At 41.7% G+C, this 17,985-nt stretch overlaps 20 protein-coding genes across 20 annotated transcripts; 7 read left to right on the top strand and 13 right to left on the bottom strand.

The window, feature by feature from the left end:
- Positions 1–2: 2 nt before the first annotated feature.
- On the bottom strand, positions 3–1,850 carry Eint_071380 (uncharacterized protein; the record flags this gene model as incomplete). The annotated part of the gene is made up of 1 exon (XM_003073215.2): positions 3–1,850. One exon carries the CDS (start codon positions 1,848–1,850, stop codon positions 3–5), a length of 1,848 nt encoding a protein of 615 aa, XP_003073261.2.
- A 96-nt stretch (positions 1,851–1,946) lies between these two features.
- Positions 1,947–2,810, bottom strand: Eint_071370 (20S proteasome subunit beta type-1; the record flags this gene model as incomplete). The annotated part of the gene is made up of 1 exon (XM_003073214.1): positions 1,947–2,810. The coding sequence occupies one exon, from the start codon at positions 2,808–2,810 to the stop codon at positions 1,947–1,949; it is 864 nt and encodes a 287-aa protein (XP_003073260.1).
- A 60-nt stretch (positions 2,811–2,870) lies between these two features.
- Eint_071360 (60S ribosomal protein L22/L17e) lies at positions 2,871–3,422 on the bottom strand (the record flags this gene model as incomplete). Its single annotated transcript, XM_003073213.1, has 1 exon — positions 2,871–3,422. One exon carries the CDS (start codon positions 3,420–3,422, stop codon positions 2,871–2,873), a length of 552 nt encoding a protein of 183 aa, XP_003073259.1.
- Positions 3,423–3,619: 197 nt separating this feature from the next.
- On the top strand, positions 3,620–3,874 carry Eint_071345 (RING-H2 zinc finger domain-containing protein; the record flags this gene model as incomplete). Its single annotated transcript, XM_009163612.1, has 1 exon — positions 3,620–3,874. The coding sequence occupies one exon, from the start codon at positions 3,620–3,622 to the stop codon at positions 3,872–3,874; it is 255 nt and encodes an 84-aa protein (XP_009161876.1).
- Positions 3,875–3,956: 82 nt separating this feature from the next.
- On the top strand, positions 3,957–4,352 carry Eint_071340 (putative ubiquitin/L40 ribosomal protein fusion; the record flags this gene model as incomplete). Its single annotated transcript, XM_003073211.1, has 1 exon — positions 3,957–4,352. The coding sequence occupies one exon, from the start codon at positions 3,957–3,959 to the stop codon at positions 4,350–4,352; it is 396 nt and encodes a 131-aa protein (XP_003073257.1).
- Positions 4,353–4,458: 106 nt separating this feature from the next.
- On the bottom strand, positions 4,459–5,217 carry Eint_071330 (uncharacterized protein; the record flags this gene model as incomplete). Its single annotated transcript, XM_003073210.1, has 1 exon — positions 4,459–5,217. The coding sequence occupies one exon, from the start codon at positions 5,215–5,217 to the stop codon at positions 4,459–4,461; it is 759 nt and encodes a 252-aa protein (XP_003073256.1).
- A 39-nt stretch (positions 5,218–5,256) lies between these two features.
- Positions 5,257–5,736, bottom strand: Eint_071320 (uncharacterized protein; the record flags this gene model as incomplete). Its single annotated transcript, XM_003073209.2, has 1 exon — positions 5,257–5,736. The coding sequence occupies one exon, from the start codon at positions 5,734–5,736 to the stop codon at positions 5,257–5,259; it is 480 nt and encodes a 159-aa protein (XP_003073255.2).
- A 112-nt stretch (positions 5,737–5,848) lies between these two features.
- Eint_071310 (putative vacuolar ATP synthase proteolipid subunit) lies at positions 5,849–6,313 on the top strand (the record flags this gene model as incomplete). The annotated part of the gene is made up of 1 exon (XM_003073208.1): positions 5,849–6,313. One exon carries the CDS (start codon positions 5,849–5,851, stop codon positions 6,311–6,313), a length of 465 nt encoding a protein of 154 aa, XP_003073254.1.
- Positions 6,314–6,410: 97 nt separating this feature from the next.
- Positions 6,411–8,063, bottom strand: Eint_071300 (23S rRNA methyl-transferase; the record flags this gene model as incomplete). The annotated part of the gene is made up of 1 exon (XM_003073207.1): positions 6,411–8,063. One exon carries the CDS (start codon positions 8,061–8,063, stop codon positions 6,411–6,413), a length of 1,653 nt encoding a protein of 550 aa, XP_003073253.1.
- A 78-nt stretch (positions 8,064–8,141) lies between these two features.
- Eint_071290 (eukaryotic translation initiation factor 5) lies at positions 8,142–8,987 on the top strand (the record flags this gene model as incomplete). The annotated part of the gene is made up of 1 exon (XM_003073206.1): positions 8,142–8,987. The coding sequence occupies one exon, from the start codon at positions 8,142–8,144 to the stop codon at positions 8,985–8,987; it is 846 nt and encodes a 281-aa protein (XP_003073252.1).
- Positions 8,988–9,061: 74 nt separating this feature from the next.
- Eint_071280 (putative transmembrane protein) lies at positions 9,062–10,072 on the top strand (the record flags this gene model as incomplete). The annotated part of the gene is made up of 1 exon (XM_003073205.1): positions 9,062–10,072. One exon carries the CDS (start codon positions 9,062–9,064, stop codon positions 10,070–10,072), a length of 1,011 nt encoding a protein of 336 aa, XP_003073251.1.
- Positions 10,073–10,164: 92 nt separating this feature from the next.
- Eint_071270 (uncharacterized protein) lies at positions 10,165–10,572 on the bottom strand (the record flags this gene model as incomplete). Its single annotated transcript, XM_003073204.2, has 1 exon — positions 10,165–10,572. The coding sequence occupies one exon, from the start codon at positions 10,570–10,572 to the stop codon at positions 10,165–10,167; it is 408 nt and encodes a 135-aa protein (XP_003073250.2).
- A 74-nt stretch (positions 10,573–10,646) lies between these two features.
- Positions 10,647–11,417, bottom strand: Eint_071260 (Hsp90 ATPase activator; the record flags this gene model as incomplete). Its single annotated transcript, XM_003073203.1, has 1 exon — positions 10,647–11,417. One exon carries the CDS (start codon positions 11,415–11,417, stop codon positions 10,647–10,649), a length of 771 nt encoding a protein of 256 aa, XP_003073249.1.
- Positions 11,418–11,459: 42 nt separating this feature from the next.
- On the bottom strand, positions 11,460–12,134 carry Eint_071250 (uncharacterized protein; the record flags this gene model as incomplete). Its single annotated transcript, XM_003073202.1, has 1 exon — positions 11,460–12,134. One exon carries the CDS (start codon positions 12,132–12,134, stop codon positions 11,460–11,462), a length of 675 nt encoding a protein of 224 aa, XP_003073248.1.
- A 145-nt stretch (positions 12,135–12,279) lies between these two features.
- Positions 12,280–14,373, top strand: Eint_071240 (glucosamine fructose-6-phosphate aminotransferase; the record flags this gene model as incomplete). The annotated part of the gene is made up of 1 exon (XM_003073201.1): positions 12,280–14,373. The coding sequence occupies one exon, from the start codon at positions 12,280–12,282 to the stop codon at positions 14,371–14,373; it is 2,094 nt and encodes a 697-aa protein (XP_003073247.1).
- A 124-nt stretch (positions 14,374–14,497) lies between these two features.
- Positions 14,498–15,442, bottom strand: Eint_071230 (Mrk1-like Ser/Thr protein kinase; the record flags this gene model as incomplete). The annotated part of the gene is made up of 1 exon (XM_003073200.1): positions 14,498–15,442. The coding sequence occupies one exon, from the start codon at positions 15,440–15,442 to the stop codon at positions 14,498–14,500; it is 945 nt and encodes a 314-aa protein (XP_003073246.1).
- Positions 15,443–15,585: 143 nt separating this feature from the next.
- Positions 15,586–16,566, top strand: Eint_071220 (Golgi nucleoside diphosphatase; the record flags this gene model as incomplete). The annotated part of the gene is made up of 1 exon (XM_003073199.1): positions 15,586–16,566. The coding sequence occupies one exon, from the start codon at positions 15,586–15,588 to the stop codon at positions 16,564–16,566; it is 981 nt and encodes a 326-aa protein (XP_003073245.1).
- Positions 16,567–16,614: 48 nt separating this feature from the next.
- Positions 16,615–17,229, bottom strand: Eint_071210 (uncharacterized protein; the record flags this gene model as incomplete). Its single annotated transcript, XM_003073198.1, has 1 exon — positions 16,615–17,229. The coding sequence occupies one exon, from the start codon at positions 17,227–17,229 to the stop codon at positions 16,615–16,617; it is 615 nt and encodes a 204-aa protein (XP_003073244.1).
- Positions 17,230–17,299: 70 nt separating this feature from the next.
- On the bottom strand, positions 17,300–17,536 carry Eint_071200 (uncharacterized protein; the record flags this gene model as incomplete). The annotated part of the gene is made up of 1 exon (XM_003073197.2): positions 17,300–17,536. The coding sequence occupies one exon, from the start codon at positions 17,534–17,536 to the stop codon at positions 17,300–17,302; it is 237 nt and encodes a 78-aa protein (XP_003073243.2).
- A 70-nt stretch (positions 17,537–17,606) lies between these two features.
- On the bottom strand, positions 17,607–17,978 carry Eint_071190 (Frq1 calcium-binding caltractin-like protein; the record flags this gene model as incomplete). Its single annotated transcript, XM_003073196.1, has 1 exon — positions 17,607–17,978. The coding sequence occupies one exon, from the start codon at positions 17,976–17,978 to the stop codon at positions 17,607–17,609; it is 372 nt and encodes a 123-aa protein (XP_003073242.1).
- Positions 17,979–17,985: the final 7 nt, after the last annotated feature.

Here is a 17,985-nt window from a genome sequence, read left to right as displayed (position 1 = left end):
CCTTAGAGCTCAGATCTACCCTCCTCTCCCGACTCCGGTTTCTCCTCAGAGTCTTTGTTTACCTCAGCTTCCTTTTCAGTTCCGTCTCCCTCGGCTTTTTCTTCTTCCTTCTTCTCAGCCTCTTTCCTGGCCTTTTCTTCGTATGCATTAAACAGGCTTTTGCTTCTAATAATCAGGTTGAACTCCACCTCTTCAATATCTTTCTTTTTATATTTGCTATCGGCGCTCATGATGTTCAGATGCTCCAGTGCTTTTGTCACCTCGTCCTTCAATCCCGAATCCCACACTTCCAAATTACTCTTTCCCAACTTCTCTGCCGAAATTATCGCCTCTTTTAGATCCTTCAGAGCTTGCTCTCTCAACCTTTTCTCTTCTCTAATCTCTCCGTCTTTGGCTTCCAATTCTTTCCACTTCTCCACTGCCCTCTTGATGGAGTCCAGCTCACTAACGTCCGAAAAGATCTCATCTGCTTCTTCTATACATGAATCAGGTACCAGCTCAAAAATATCTCTGAGTTTTTTGTCTTTCTTTTTCTCAAGTATTTCTCCAATCTCCCTTCTTGCCTTGACTTCATCCAAGTAAGCTTCTCCATTTCCACTTCTTCCTTTTACACGTAGAATCTTCGGATCAATCACCATATATTCTGTTCTCATAATCCTTGCTGCTCCCTTCTCAATGCTTTCCGATCTTATGTGGTCTCTCTTGCCAAAATTGCCAAAGATCCTGTCAAATATCGGATTCCCATAGAATTCAGACCTCATCATCACACTGTAACCCCCTGGCTCAATAATCTCCTCCGCTTTCTTCTTTATCTCCTTAACCATCCTGCCAAATTCCCCTTCGTTCTCTTTAACAAATTCCTCAAGTCTTTTCTGAATTTCTTCAATGTTAAAAATAGGTGCCTCAATAACAAACCTTACATTTTCTTCTCCATCAACAACACTGACCCCATTAACCATCTTCACTCCTCCCCTTGGATTCTCATATCTTAGAGCATTTCTGATCTCCTTGTATATAGGCCTCATGTCAATTCTCAAACTAGAGTCCCGTCCCTCTTCTATCTGGGGATAGAATGCCACGTTTCTGCTTGTCTCCGAAATATCGTCTTTGATGGAAATGTATTCCTTAAGCTTTTCCTCTATGTAATCGTATACTATTCTTTCCATCTTCCAATCAGATATTCCGTCAAGGCTCTCATGGAACAGATTCTCAAATCTTCTCTCCTTGTCCTTTATCTCCACCTTGTAAAGTGAAAATACTGTCTTTCTCCCTGAAGTCATAATTACCATGCAGTGCAAGGAAACGTCTTCTCCCACATGCTCCAGCTTCGATACCAACCCACAGAGGGATTCCGGAATAACACACACTTCCATTCCATTCAGAACTCTAGAAAGACATTCCCCTAGTTTTTGTGCCTTTTGTTCATCAAAATACCCTCTATATCCAATTGCTACATTTGTAATCCCCTCTATGCTGATTCTTAACGGCCTAACTGCCGTCGATAGACACAAATAGTTGATTCCTGATTCATCGAGCAGCGTTTCATATCCCTCACTCAAATATTTCGAGTCTCCATCTCTAGAGATCTTTTTTAAAACTCCTTTGCATTCTAGTCCTTCAAAATCGTCTTCAAACATCCTTACTGGATTCCAAATTGTTTTCGAGTCCAGAAGCCTTCTACTTTTAGGCATTCCATTCTCGATAGTAAACGAAGAAGGCGAAACCCCAAGAGGCCCATCCCTCATTCTCCTCTTCTCGTAATTGACCCACTTGCTGATCACGTCTTCATATCGAATCCCCAAGTTTTCGGAGCAGACAAGCGAAAGAAACATGGGAAACAAGAAATTCATCTGCAAATGCTTGGGGATATCTTTCCCGGGTTAAAAATCGTCCAAAAATTAAGGGACTCCCAACAAGGTAAAAAATCAAGGCATAAGACATCGATTTTAATCTCTTCTCAGAGGGAGAATTTGGTGAGTCAGCTCGTGTTCTCTTACAACATAGATCTCCAGATTGTCCTTAGTCTTTATATCCCTCTCTGCTACCGAATTGAATGCCTTTACAACCAGTCTTATACAGTCTTCCTGGCTTATCTGTGCATCACTCGCGTTATTCCAATTCTTTTTGTCAATAAACGAGTCCAGCAGAGGTTGAATCATGCTTCTTCCACTTCCCTTGCATACACATGTTGTAAGATCATAAGATCCTAGAGGATCATATTGATAAAGGTAAGCTTTTCCCTTCTCAAATCCGCTTAGAGTACAGAACGAGTAGTATGGGAAAAACCTTCTTGAGTACAAAATCTTTGAGAGCAAATTTGCCGAGCTATGAATACTCATGGGCCCATCGACTTCGTATTGGAGTATTTCATCTGTCATTTTCCTATAGACTTCATAGGTGTCTGCATAAAATCCTGTCCCGGTCAAAAGAAAGTTCCCCATCCGAAATATTTTTGACATTTCTCGAGAGTTAATGACCATGTCCGACGAATGTCTTGTATCTCCAGCAACAATAATGAAGTCATCCTGTTTCAAGCAAACAGTTGTTCCCGAGTTGTCTTCGTACGGGTTGAACTTTTCCTCCTCCTTCACTTCTTTGTAGTCATTCTTTTTGCTTATAAACAAACTCTCTATGCCATCCTTTCGGAGTTCTGTTCCATTCATGGCCCCTATGCTACTTCTAGTGTCCAGCTCATCCATGGAATCTAAAGACATAGGAAAATCAATGTCCTCAAACAATCCATATTCCCTTGGTGCTCTTAGATTAAATCCTCCGCTCATAGAATGGATCCTTCCCTTATTGTTCAGCATCAAGTAGGGCCTTTAGGAAGGAATAAAAAATAAGAAGAAAACCTTTAATCGTAAGGTAGCTTAGGCCTCGATGCTAACATCGTTGCTCTCCAACACTTCTGCAACAACCTGAATATGGCATGGGCTCTTATTGAATGGATTTACTCTTCCATGTGCTCGGAAGGTCCTTCCAAAGATCTTTGGAGCTTTGCTGACTTGGATATGTGTTATCACCAAACTTCCCACATCCAAACTCTTGGATTCTGCAGATTCCTTGACGCTTTCAAGAAGTGAAATTACGAACTCGGCAGACTTCTTAGGCCATCTCCCTCTTGTTTGGACATGTCCCCTTTTAATCACTTTCTCTCCATTGGCCTTCACAATCTCTTTTCTAGGTATGCTGAACTTCCTTGCTTGGTGTGTTTGCCCGCATCCACGGTTGTATCTTCTAAACGGTACACATTCGGTCTTGCTAATCACGTTTTTCAGATACTGAATTGCGTCAAGCAGCTTCCTCTTCCTTAGAGTACAGCAAGTCTCTCTAGTCTTCTTGAAGCTTACCTTTGCATTGTCGATCTTACCCTTCACAGCCTTCGAAGGATCATGTATCTCATAGCTGTACTTTATCCCCATTTCAGGGCTACGTTTTTTCTCCCTCTTTCTGGGACTCTTTGCAAATTTTTCATTCTATCATCTAGAGATCCAATCTTGTCTTTTTCAACTGCCTTTTGGTTCCATTGCATGAGGCTCTCTCTGTAAGTCTGGAATTTTCTACAGGCTTATCTTCGAGCGAAAGTGACTCCCCACAATCATAAAACCTGTCCGATAGAATGGTCGAAATAAAGATTAAGAAAGTCTATCCTGTTTACAATTGGAAATGGGACATAGAAAGCGATATATGCGGGATATGCCAGCAGAGTTTTGACCAGATGTGCATAAAATGTAAGCATCCTATCGAGTGCAAGCCATGCATAGGCAAGTGTAAACACACCTTCCATTCGCATTGCATAGCATTGTGGCTCCAGCAGAGGAAAATATGCCCCATGTGCCGAGTGTACTGGATTTGCCATCGAATGTTTGAGTAGAATAAATGTCTTTACTTGTATTGTCCCCAGGCTGTCTGGAGAACTTCACAGATTTTACTCTGGAAATTTTTGCCCTTTAAGAATGAAGATTGTAGTGAGGTTTTGTGGAAAGACTTCGTTTGTTCAGGCCGATCCATCGGAGCCTATTCTGTCTTTGAAAGGCCTTGCCGGAAACGCCTGTGGACTTAGTTCTTCAATGGTAGTTCTGCAGCACAACTCTAGAATATTGGAGGATTCCAACACAGTGGCAAGCTATGGCATAAGGAATCTCGATACAATTACAATGTATCCCAGACTTCTTGGAGGAGGGGGAAACATGTCTGAAAACGACGGTGCCATGGCCATGAAGGAAAAAAACGACTGTCTTATCTGTCGAAGATGTTATGCGAGGTCTGGGAAGTCTGCACAGAAGTGCAGAAAGTGCGACAGTAAGGATCTGAGGCCCAAGAAACCCCTCAAAACGATGAAGAAGAAATAAGAAGTTATATTAAACATTTACTTCTGGTTCTTTACTTGCTTCTTTAAAGGTGGATGTTCAGGTAGTGCTTGCATCTTAAATAAGGCTCCAGAAATTCCCTGCTTAATCAGTCATTGACATATCCCTCGGTTATATGGTCAATATTCAAAGCAATGAAGGAATCAAACCTTTTCAAGAATATATTTCTAGGGTGTGCCGTGTCGCTGTCCTGTACTTTTTTCTTTCTCTTTATTTCTTCCTTGCTCTCCTCACTCTCTCTCTTTGTAGGCGTCTTTATCTCCAACTTACATTCCTTCAAAATACTGTCTGTTAACCTTATAAGCTCCCATCTCGTCTTTGTGGAGAGATCCCACACCCACTTTGCCTGCATCATTCCATCCATAAACTTCAGCTCGTTCATTCCATGGAAAGCTGCAACTGCACTTCTTGAGTCATAGAACTCCACACATCTTTGATGTGTCTTAACGTATCGAATGTCCTTCACTTCTCCAAATCGCCCAACCTGCTCTCCAAACTCTTTGTCGTCAACAGAGCCCGCTAAGTTCTTGAAAGTAAATAGCAGTGTGCTTTGGTTTCGGGATTCATCGCATTTGTCCATATCCCTGGGAATCTCATACTTGCTTATTATGTGGTAGGATGAAATACCCTCTTCCTTGAGGAAAGAAATCGCTTCTCTTGCCCTCCTCTCGTCGTAAAAGAGTATGCAAAGCACTCTATGGTCGTTTTGGATTTTGTAGCTTTCTCTTACATCAAAATGCTTTTCAACCCTGCCTCTTACTTCTTCCTGATGTTTCTGGTCATTGAATCCAACGGCTATTATTGTTTTTGTCAGTTGTCCTTGGTCTCCTTGTCCGTTCCTACTCATTTCAAGGGCTTGAGAAGTCTTGGGAAAAAGATGAGGGGTTCAAAAGGGTTCTCCATCCCATTTCCTCAAATTTTCAGGAGTGTCCATCCCAAGCTTTAAGACTTTTCGGATCCTCAGAAAGGTAAACACATCATCAGATAGCACACAGAAAGACTCATCGACAATGTCTTTGGTTGAATCTTCCATCCACTCATCCCTGTGTACATATCTCATCAAGCAGATCGGCTTATCCTTCTTTCTATTGAAGTTCTTATGCCTCCTGTACAGAAGAAATCTACCGTCCTCTCCGAGAAGAAGGTTGTAGCAGTTGTTTCTGATAAAGAAGTATGCCTTTGTTCTCACCGAGTATTCTTCTTTAGGATTTCTGTCGTACAAGTACAGCATCTCTTCGGGGTACAGGTGCAGCCTCTTGTCCTTCTTCACTCCAAAATGCCGGCACCAATTCTGGGACTGGTCCTTAGGCGTAAACGTCCCATCCTTCATCTCTTCAAACTTTGCGAGAAAGTCGCTCTTCCCCATGGGACATTCCATACGCCTCCCATTTTGTATTGGCCAATCTGGTAAGTACAGGTTGTTTCGATTTGGAAACTTTGTTTTCTAAAATATTTATCAAAATAAAACAAGGGTATACATGGAGTTAGACGAGAAGACACTAAGTTTAATCATTTCAAAGCTAGGCCCAGGACTGATGATTTCTCTTTCTGCCATAGGCGGAGGCCTGGGATTCATAGCAGGCTCGGAGGGCATCTGTAAGGCTGCTGAAAATGTTGTTAATACCACCTACTCCCTTGTTCCAATCATCTTCATTACAGCTCCAACAATGTACTCTGTGATTCTATACTTCATGGTTTATGACAAGAAGATTGAATCTCTCAAGGATGGCCTTTTGGTCCTGAGTGCATGTGTGGTTAATGGCGTATCCTCAGGTGTTGCTGGATATTCCATAGGCTACTCTGCAAAGGTTGCATGTGTCACAAGGTCCCAACAAAAGAAGTTCAACAGTATCTTCTTCTTAATACTAATCTTTGGAGAGGTTGTTGGCCTTCTCGGGCTTGTGTGTGCAATGGCTATATCATCGAGCATAGGCAATGAATGAAAATCTGAAATAAACTTGATCTTTTGGTGTCTTTAAATTCCATAAATAAGTAAATCCTTTTAATGATATGCTCTATTACTCAGGACGGGCTATAGCATCAGGCCTTTCCTTTTCTTTTGTCCTTCTTTAGCCTTCTATCCAGCATCACAACTCTCCCCTTCCCTCGCGGGACTCCACATCTTCCCTTCTTAGGGAACACAACTCTCGGCTTAGTCTTTGTCTTCTTAAAGGATGACTTATAAATCTTCTTTGCTACCTTGCCCTCTTCTTCAGAATCATCTATTACCAGATCTTTCATAAACATTTCAGCTCTCCTCTCAGCCCTTGTCTTACGTCTGCTAAGTGCCTCTTTTTCCTTTTTTGTGAGCCTTCTTTCCTCGGCTTTTGAAGGCCTTGAAAAAAAGGCTTCTTGGTCCTCACGAAGATAGTTTGGAAGCTTTTCATTGGGATCACGGATGTATCTGTCAATGGTATCCTCCACAAACCCCTCGGGATCCTCCTTAAGTTTTGCAATACACATAAGCTCTTCTTCATCGAGATCTAGACTGTCCGAACAACTGCTCACTTCAATATCCTGCTCCGGACTTTCTTCCAATTCCTCTTCATTATCACTTATAATATTCAGCTTATCAAACACTGAGTCCTTAAAAAAACACTCGGCTGGTTGTTCATTCTTTGTCTTGCACTCTTCACGGCGGGACTGTTTTTTTTTCTTTTCAAGAAGCATCTCTATCTCCTCTATCTTCTCCTCAACACTCTTTTCTTTCATCTCAATCTCCTCTTCTTCATTTCTTCCAAGGAAGTCCAGTGCTGGAATGTCAACATCTCCTTTCCGCACTGCCCGAATGATCTTCTTCCTCTTGGCTAGAATCTTTCTGACTTCTCCCTTTCCTAGTAATTGGAGATCCTTAAACAGATACAGAAACTCAGGCTCCAAGATCTTCTCTATGTCTTTTTCATCTATATCAACTACAATCTCCGAATACTTTAAAAGCATCTCAGACAAAATTTCGGGATTCTCCTCCTTCAGGAACTCTGTAAGCTTCAGTTTCTTGTGGAAGTTGAAATCCTCATACCCTCCTGTCTCCTTCATTTCCGTAAAGACTGCAGAAGGATCCAGAATCGAGTAGTCTACCTCCTCTTCTCCAATAAACCCAAGGCACACAAGAAATATTTCTGCACTTTGGCTTCTAGAGCTGAGCGGCTTCGAGGTCTCAACAGTCTCAAAAAGCTGCGACAATATATTCAGCAATGAAAAGTAATCCTGGGATCGGAACACTTTTGTAACAAATACACCGCCCTTCTTTAGAAACTCCGCTGTGAGCCTGGCTGAATGCAATACAAGGAGATTCTGATTAAATGCATCATTTTCCCATGACGTTCCCACATTTGGTGCTCCATCGTGGAGTACAACATCTGCCTTGTGTGTTCCAAGTATCTCCCGTAGTCTAAGCCTGCACTCATCTGAGGTTATGTCTGCTGTGATCGTGTCGACATCCCCCATGAACTTTATCGGCTCCAAATCAACTGCAACTATCTTCCTTCTTAGAGGCATTTCCTGAGCTGCAACTTGGCACCACGACCCCGGAGCTGCACACAGGTCGATGAGCACATGTGCTTTCTCAAGGAATGCATACTTCCTATTAATTTGAAGGAGTTTGAATGCAGATCTTGCTCTGTAGCCCTTTTCCTTTGCAAGATTATAATACTTATCCAGCCTTGTTCTTCCAGTACTTTTGCTCTTACCCATGGAGGATCCTTAGCAATTTTTTATCAAAGCCATGTGTTTATGGGTAAATCCCCCAATATACACATTCCCATTTATGGCATGATCGACATAAATAGAACAAATAATGACTTTTACTATAGGTACAAGATGCCTAGAGCAGTTGTAAAGCAGGAAGGAAAGGCTGGAAACACAAGAACAGTGATTGTGAATCTGGAGGATATCAGCTCCTCTCTGAAGAGGCCGCCTTTGTACATTCTAAAGTTTATGAGTTATGAACTGGCTACTAGGACAGACATTGGAAAGGGACGGTATGCTGTGAACGGGAGATATGAATCCTCGAGGATTCAAGACCTGATATATGACTTCATCGATGCATATGTTATGTGTCCATTTTGCAACAACCCAGAGACATTCTATATCAACAATGGCGGGTTATCTCTAGAATGCCTGGCTTGCGGAAAGATATCCGATGTCAAAAGCTCCAAACTAAATGGAATGATTCTCAAGGATGTAGAGAGGAATTCCTTGGAACGGGATGATGCCTATTTTAATCCTGGAGATGAAGAAGATGATAAGTACCAGGACGAGATGAAAAGGTTGATGGAGTCTGGAGAGGACAAATCGGAAGATATTGTAAATCTACTTCGAAGCCATGGACTTTCCGACGAAAGTATCGGAAAAGAAGTTCTAATGTTTGATGGTGGCCTTAGGAAATGCAAGGGCATAGGGAATCTGATTTCAACGAAAGCTCTCTTAAGCTCTGCCGAGGAGATTGTTGAGAATGGAAAGGAGAAGAAAAAGATCCAGGAGTATCTGAGGATGTTTGAGGACGAAAAGATTTTTAAGCGAAGTGAGCTCTTCAAGTACTTTACAAGGCCCCAGGGAAACCGGAAGAGGTCCCCTGAGTTCAAGAAGGAGGTGAGTGAATATTTTTCCAATCAATAAATCCGTTTATGTCTCTTCTCCTTTTGAAGTAAGGAGACCGATTTCTAACCCCAAAATTTTATCCCTGAGCATTTATGGCCGAAGACTACAACAAACAGAAGGTATACTTGACTGATATAAGTAGAGAACCAAATGCTGGAGGCAGGAAGCAGGCCAGGATAGAGCTTCGAGCCCTCAAGGATGCATATGCACTGAAGATTGAAACAGACATGATGCCAAAAGAGGAAAACACGGTCCCAGACACGAAGCTGTTCAGAGTAACAGCCTATTGTACTGCAGACGGATACGACCTCAAGAATCTGTACAAGTATTTGAAGAGCAACTCTCTATGCAACAAAGTCTCCATGTACTTTGGGGAATGTCTGTACACTCTGATGAACTTCAAGGGCAGTGGAGAAAGACATGACTGCTTCTTCTACGAGTACGGTGTTGTAGTGTGTTGGGGAATGTCTGAGATGCAGGAATCGATGATAGTCAAGCTTGTTGAGAAGTATGAGGAAAACGGACATGAGCCGAGCGAGGTGGAGATTGAGTCCTTCAAATATGGTATAACGGATAATCCATTTATTATCAACGATGTAATATACTTGAACTCTGAAAATCACTTTACAAAGATGGTGATTTCGATTGCAATAGCCAAGAGTGTGAAGCTGGACTACTTCGAGAATCTTGTGGACAACACGATCGATGCAGTTAAGGAGTTCCCTGAAGAGGTCGAGAGGGAGGGAAAGGTCAGCAAAAGCAAGAAGGAGATATTGAAGATGATAGGTAAATTGCATAGACTAAGGTTCAATCTAAATCTTGGATCCAATATTCTTGATGAGCCTGAGTTTGTGTGGGACTACCCTGCATTTTCGTCTCTCTATGAAACATGTAAGAGGTATTTGGATATCAAGCCAAGGGCAGACCTGCTGAACAGGAGGTGTGACGTGATTAACGGAATACTAGAGATCCTCAACGAAAACACAAATAGGAGCAGTATTGAAAAGTTCGAGGTTGTTCTGATTATTATAATATTAAGTAATGTTGTTTTGATAATATCGCAAATGATAGAAATGTACATCAGGCTCTTGAATAAGTCATGAGCTCTATTTTTCTGCCATTCAGCATATGTTTTGGTGCTTACTTTAAAGAAATAGCAATAAAGTCATTTAGGCTGTTTTGTTTAATTCTCAAACTATCTTATCTTCACTTCGTTGTCTCCTTCCCCATTCCATGCTGCAGACACGTTCAAGCAAGCCTCTGATCTTTCCCTTCTGATGGAGGAAATGACAGAGCTTGTATCAAAGATCCATGCATGTCTGATGCCTCCAATCTCTTCGCATAACTTGCATGGATGTAAAATATGATATCCTAGAATCATTCGGCAACATCTACATTCTGCATCAACAACAATACACTGACATGAATATGCCAGGTAACCGTCTCTTACACACTTCACACATTCTGTGGGAACATTTGCCGAATATACTTCGATCTTTACATTGGATAGAAGCATGGCCCGTCTTGCCCTTCTACAGACAACATTGCCACATCCAAAACATCTTATGATACAATCGCCCCTTCCATCTTTCCATGCCACCATGTCTGTTGATGCAGGAGTCCACATTTATACTCGATTTAGAAATCTTGTGTTTTATTGTAGTCAAGCCCTGCAGATTATTCTAGAGGCTTTAGGATAAATCCAAAGCAAGTAGAAATCGAGGCAAATACTTTCTCATGCCACCACATTCTAATGCTTTTCTCTTCCTTGATTGGAACAGCCTTTTGTTTCACTGTTACCTTTGAGCTATTAAGAAAAGACTCGAGAGATATCTTAACTTCTGTGAAGTGACTCCATCTCTCGAGTTTCCACTCCATCCTGATACATCCGTTCTCTTCTCGGAGTCTCCGGATGATTACCCCGTCAATTAGGATGTCGTCTCCATCAAAGGTTGCCCTATACCCACTCCACATGGAAATATATTCTTGGGATAGGATGAAATTCTTGAACTCATTAATCTCGCAGTTAATGCTTGCCTTGTAACTTATGTCTACAGTCTTTGCATCCTCAGCATCTATACTCCTGACACAAGGTTTTCTCTCCTCCACTTGCCTATTAGTATCCAGAACTCGGCTTCCAAACTTGAGTATTGCCTCTTCCTCAAGCTCCGAGAAAAACCCGGGAAACCATTCGAAGTCTTCCATCCCTTCTGCCTTTTCAGACACAGAGTAGAAGTTTCTTATGCTACAATACTTTCCATCCTTCGTGCACTCAAAGCCTATCATATACACCAGCCCTAATGTATTCATCCTTTGGCATATCTTAACCATCACATCCATCTCATTCACTTTGTAGCCTCGATGTTCTAAGGTCTCCTTGATCTTATCCTTTGCCCAGCCAGACAAGTCGGACTCGGCCCAGTGGTAATTCGACCCTTTGCTTTCCATTTGGGGTATTATGGCCGTTTCTTTTTATCTCCGGGCCCTAAATCAATCCCCGAGGGATCTCCAGACCTGCAACTCTAAATAACTTCTAGAATACTTTTTAAATAGAAATTGAATGCACAGAGTGTTTGCGCCAAATGTAAGCATTATGGAGTCAACATAACTCTTGATCCCGGCCAACACATCTGTCCATCTGTTATTACACTTAAATTGAAGATCTCCAGCTATAATGAATCCTCCCGTCAAAAATTCAATTTCCTCCAGAACATCGCTTCCGGCCTTTCTAATAAATAGCTTGTTTCCCTCTATTTCATATGTCACAACCCCCTTCAGCATCCCAAATGCCTCCAGTAGCTCAGGGCTTACAACGAGCTTTGCGACAGGAGTGTCAGGCTCCTCGTATTCGCTTTTTGGCGCTGGTAGAAAAGGAATAAATATAGTGTTCCCTCCGTCTAAAAGCTTAAGATCGTCCTCAATAACGAGATCATATCGGCCTAGAGCATTTATACCCTCAAGTAGGTGCTGAGCTTTCACAACAAATGATAAACATTCTCCATCAGCCGTAAACACATCGTTATTTATCACCAAATAAAAATTACTTTGACCACACGATGAGGCTGTGATTTCCTCCGGCCTTATATCAAATTCGATGTTCCCTTTATCGGCAAATACACCTATCATGGTTCGAAAAAACTTCTCGTCTTTCAGAGAAATTCTCATTGGGGATATCTGAAGTCTATTGCTTTCCACAAATCCCCTCCCAAGATAATGAATTCATGGAAATTAATTGGTTATCAATTTTGTTTATCAATAAACTTCATCTAACCTTCTTTTCATGTATAAATAAACTAAATTTTCAGACCATATGTGCGGAATATTTGGATACGCAAACTTCTCTACAGAAAAAACCAAGGACGAAATAGCCAACATCATGATAAATGGCTTGAAGAGGATAGAATACCGAGGATATGACTCTGCAGGATTCTGCATCACAGACAACAGCGATAGGGACTTTGTCAAAATCAGGTCTGTTGGAAAAGTTGATAAGCTTCGCGAAATAAAAAACATCCAAGCCCCCATTGATTTTTCAAGAAAGGTTTCCAACCATGTTAGCATTGCTCATACTAGATGGGCCACACATGGCCAGCCGAGTGTTGAAAATTCTCATCCTCTAAGCAGTGACAAGGAGAACAACTTCCTTGTCGTCCACAATGGAATTATCACGAACTACAAGGATCTCAAGGTATATCTTGAAAAGAGAGGATTTACATTTGAATCCAGTACAGACACGGAGTGTGCAGCAAAACTTGCACTCTATTTCTACAAAGAGATGGAGAAGGAAGGAAAAAAACCTGACTTCGTATCAGTTGTAAAGAGGGTTGTAAGACATTGCGAAGGAGCATTTGCGTTTGTGTTTGTTTCTTCTTTGTTTCCCAACGAACTGGTTGTTGTTAGGAAGTCTTCCCCTGTCCTTATAGGCCTCAAGCCCTCAGGGAAGATGTCCTTTGATTTCTTCGGTGTTAACTATGACGACTCCATGGACCATTCTATCTCTCCTTTGGGCTCTCCACTAATGTCTCCAAACTTCGATAAGTACAAATTTAATCCAAATATCGAAACTATATCAAAGGGCGTTCAAGAATGTTCTCTGCATACATACAATAAGGAACCTCTTGAGATCTTTGTTGCATCGGATGCATCTGCCCTTGTGGAGCACACAAGAAAGGTTATCTATCTTGAAGACAACGACATAGCCCACGTGTCCAATGGTAACATATTTATCCACAGGATGCATTCAAAGATAAAGGAGACCGGGTCTAGTACAAGGGAAGTCAAGACAATCGAGACCGAATTGGCTGAAATCATGAAGGGGAGCTATGACCATTATATGCTCAAGGAGATCAATGAACAAAGGGAATCTGTGGTTAACACGATGAGGGGAAGGATCAACTTTGAAAACTTCAAAGTTTCTTTAGGAGGCCTTAAGGACCACATCGATGACATAAGAAGATCCCAAAGGATAATATTTGTGGCATGTGGAACCAGTTATCATGCCAGCCTTGCAAATAGGGGACTGCTTGAAGAGCTCCTTGAGATCCCTGTGAGTGTTGAAATAGCCAGTGACTTTCTGGACAGAAGGCCTCCTATACTAAGAAGCGACTGTGTGTTTTTTGTGTCTCAAAGCGGAGAAACAGCAGACAGTGTCATGGCACTCAGGTACTGCTTATCCAAAGGGGCTCTTTGTGTTGGGATAACAAATGTTGTTGGAAGCACCATTTCAAGAGAAACAGAATGCGGCATCCACATAAACGCTGGGCCAGAGATAGGTGTGGCAAGTACCAAGGCCTATACAAGCCAGTATGTTGCATTGGTGCTAGTTGCCCTTCAGCTAAGTGAACAGAGCCTTCCAAAACAAGAGAGAAGAAGAGAAATAATGGAAGGGCTCAAGAACCTAAGCAGCCATATAGACAAGACCCTGGAGTTGAGCAATTCGACAAGAGATCTAGCAGATGTACTGAAGAATGATGCAAACCTTCTGATTATAGGAAGGGGACACCAGTATTCAACCTGCTTGGAAGGAGCATTGAAGATAAAGGAAATAACCTACATACATTCCGAAGGACTTGCAGCTGGAGAGCTAAAGCACGGCCCCATTGCTCTTGTAGATGACAAGTTCAGGATTATCTTTGTGATAACAAAGGATACGTTCTACGACAAGGCAAGAAATGCAATGGAACAAATTCTTGCAAGAGGTGGAAAGCCTATTATGATATGCACCGAAGACATTTCCAAGGACTATGCAGGACACCATCTGTTGGTTATCCCGAAAACAGTGGATTGCCTCCAGGGAATCCTTGCTGTTATTCCTCTGCAACTCCTATCCTACTATCTTGCCGTCGCAAGGGGATACAACGCCGACTTCCCAAGAAATCTTGCCAAGTCTGTAACTGTTGAGTAAATAAAAATCCCCATTTCTAATCTTCTTCCTGTTCAAAAAGATGTTTAATTACATCAAAATACACTCTGCATTACATGCAGAACAAAATTCGGCTGTACAATATCGAAGACCAATGGGCATGTACTCATTGGAAAAACCGACTCTTTAGCAACGAAGAAGCAGTGGATCTCTTACTGGGAGAAAATACCAAGGACTTCTCCAGAACTTCAAGAAGATCGGGATCATCGAAGAGCTTCTCAAGATACTTCCTCACCCCTACTCCAGGCTTGTAATCGGTCCTTTGGCATCCGAGTCCAATCAAATCGTCCTCAGAAGCTTTAACAATTTCCAGAATCCTGTTGAGTGTGGATCCACTCGTATCTCCTTTAAACATAGGCCCAGAGTGTCTAAACTCTGCAACAACGCATCCTACAGACCATATGTCTATCTTAAAATCATACTCCTTGTAGTCCAGAAGGTTCTCGGGTGCCCTGTAGAATCTGGAGCATATGTATGTTATATTCTTCTCCCCATTGCCAATAACCTTTGCACTTCCAAGATCACAAATCTTGACCAACCCATTTGGGCCTATGAGTATATTGGATGGTTTCATATCTCTGTGGCATATCTTCTTCTCATGTAAATATTCCAGCCCTTCCAAAATCTGCCTGTATATTGGTCTAATCGTGTCTATTTCTACATTTCTATTTGCCTTCATGTACTCCTCCAGATTCATCCCAACAAAGTCCGTAATAATGTTAAGATACATTCCAGATGGGGTCTTATCCGTATAGAAGTACGATACAAGTCTCACAATGTTTGGATGGTCTACTTCCATCAATATACTGAGTTCTCTATTGTGATATCTCCTGTCTTGGTAAACTCTCTTCAGAGCAAAGAAATTAAGTCTGTCATCCATTATTTTAACAACTACTCCAAAAGACCCTCTCCCAATCATTTCGACATACTTGTACTTGACTTCCTTTACCTCTCCACATCTTGATCTGGCTAATGCCTTGTGCATCTTTATCCACTCTCTTTCAATCAGTTTTATGGACTCTACAAGTTTCTTCTGAGACAGCGTTGCCATACAGGGGAGACTTCAAATCTATTATTCAATAGAAATCCATCCAACTCCCATATAGTACTTCTGTTGAGCCTCTTTATCTTTTCGGCGTTGATGATCTAAAACAAGATGGAAGATTTCTGCTTCGAACAAAAAAACAAACTCAAATGGATACTATGCTGCTCCTCTTGCTCCCAGGAATTATCTTAGGTCTTTCTTCCCCCTCCAATTCCAAGGCCTTTTCCCCGTCCAAGATGACATACAGTGGGGTAATAGATGCAGGATCCACAGGAACAAGATTGAATATATATGGGTTTGTTGATGGAGAGATCAAGCACCAGGGCCTTTTTACAAATTCTCAAGGCCTAGCAGGTGCAAAAAGTGACGAGGAGATCCAAAACTCAATCAGAGAACTCTTCACACATGCAAAGCCGTTCTACAACAACATCAAGGAGATGCCTATTGGGTTTTACGGAACTGCAGGATTCAGAACATTGGACAAATCGCGTTCAGACCACATTCTGGATCTTGTAAGGAATGAGCTAAAGGAATACAATCTCAAGGAGATCGAGGTGATAAATGGGATAGATGAAGGAAGATTTGCTCTCATGGCACTAATTCTCTCCAACAAGGGAAAGGAAAACGAGCAGAAAAGCCTAGGAATCATCGACATGGGCGGAGGAAGTACTCAAATATCTTTTCTAGAAAAGAACGGAAGAGTGACTTCCGAGTCAATCGACCTTGGAATCACATCCCTTGGTTTGTCGGATCCTGAAGAGTGCAAGTCCAAGGATGACAATAGCCAGGAATTGTGTGCTACAAACATCGTATTGAAGCTTGCAAACGTAGTTAGAAAGCCCTTCCTAAATGATGTCGACAGCTTGTATCTACTTTCTTACTTCCATGACGAGTTTGGAAAGATTGCCAGAGGCGAGAAGACAAGCATGAAGGAAGTCAAGGACAAGTTCTACAAGAAGTGCAATCTTCTTGAGTCTCTCGAATGCCGTAGGTTGTTTTATCTGATTTCTTTCATAAAGAACCTTGGGATTGAAGATGGAAAAACCATCCATCAGGTGGACACAAACAATGGAATCAATATTGCTTGGGCATCTGGAAAGGGATACGAGTTAAACAAGACATACAACTGAAGGAAACAGAGTTAAATAAAGTAAATATTCTGTTCTTACTTAAAAAGTTTAATTCCCAGGCGATAGGAAACTAAAGAGAGAAAGACTTCCAAAACAGAACCCACACTGGAGGATAAACGAGGCAATGTCAAACATAAATCCATCTCTACTGCTCTCGAAGTTGTGGTTCCTCAGCATAGATGATCGGATAAGAAACTGGGAAATCGAGGTGATGGCCATCATACAAAGAAACATCCATATATTCTTTGCCAATAGTCCTATAAACATAAGATACGGGTAGTGTACAACAGAAAGCCCAACCACATAGACATACGAGATGTATGACGAATCAGCTCTTTTCTTGAGGATTTCTTTGTAAATATATCCGGCTCCAAAGAAGAACATAGTCATCACACAAAAGGCCCCAAAAGACAGTCCTGCAGCAGAACTTATCCCTTTTTTGCCTTCAGTCCATGAGACGACCCACAGGAACCCGAAGATCTGCACAGTTAAAAGAAATATGTATGCAAAAATCGAGGATAAAGATTCCCTCACACTCTCCATATCGATCGAGTATAGTTCCAATGCCCGAACATAGTCTCGGAGCAAGTCTCCCAATGCAGTTCCATCTCTTATTTCAAAGATCTTTCTATTGGAATTCCCCTGGGTTGTGAGAACCACCATTAGGGATTTTCAGTATTTTTGTTTATAAGGGTGGGTGAAACAGCAAAATCAATCAGATCAGCCAGGGCTCTCATTTCCTGTCTCTTTTCAGCCTCCTTAAAATAGACCACCTTCTGTTTCTCTCCAGCTCCTCTAGAATATCTTCATCGTAAAGCCCCTCAAGATCCTCCATCGACAAAGGCGCAAACTCTCTTATCCTCTTTACTATATATTGTCTGTTTAGGAACTTTACTTCCCCTTTCCTTACAATCGTTCGGAACAGCTGGACAAGATCCTTTTCCCCCACTATTTCATCAATGGTCAGCATCAGAGGGCCATCATTATCAGTGAATATCTCTTCAAGACAAAAGCAAGGCAGACGAAAACAAAACATTTATTCATTGTGAACCATACAGAAAGTCAAGAAGCTCGTCGGCAGTGATCTCCCCGTTTCTGTCAAATGGACAGCTTCTAAAGAACTCCTCCATCTCTTCTTCGCTTAACTTGTCCCCCATCGACATGTACTTTCCAAGATCCTGTTTGGTGATGTGTGTTTCATGTATAAACATTTTCAACATCTTCTTCATCTCGTCTTTCGGTATTGGTGATGCAATGCTGGACGCAAGCTGCTCAAACTCATCAAATGTCCTAGGTATTGATATGTCTTTTTCTCGAGGCGCAAATCCACATAATCTCAACAGATCCTTTGTTGTTTCCTTTGTGAGATTCCCTGTTTCAAACGAGTCCCATTGTTCTTTCATAGTTCTCATTCAAGGG

The sequence above is a fragment of the Encephalitozoon intestinalis genome, chromosome VII (genome assembly GCF_000146465.1).
Source record: "Encephalitozoon intestinalis ATCC 50506 chromosome VII, complete sequence".
In the NCBI taxonomy this organism is placed as follows: Eukaryota; Fungi; Microsporidia; family Unikaryonidae; genus Encephalitozoon; species Encephalitozoon intestinalis.
This window is presented reverse-complemented; position numbering and strand designations above follow the sequence as displayed.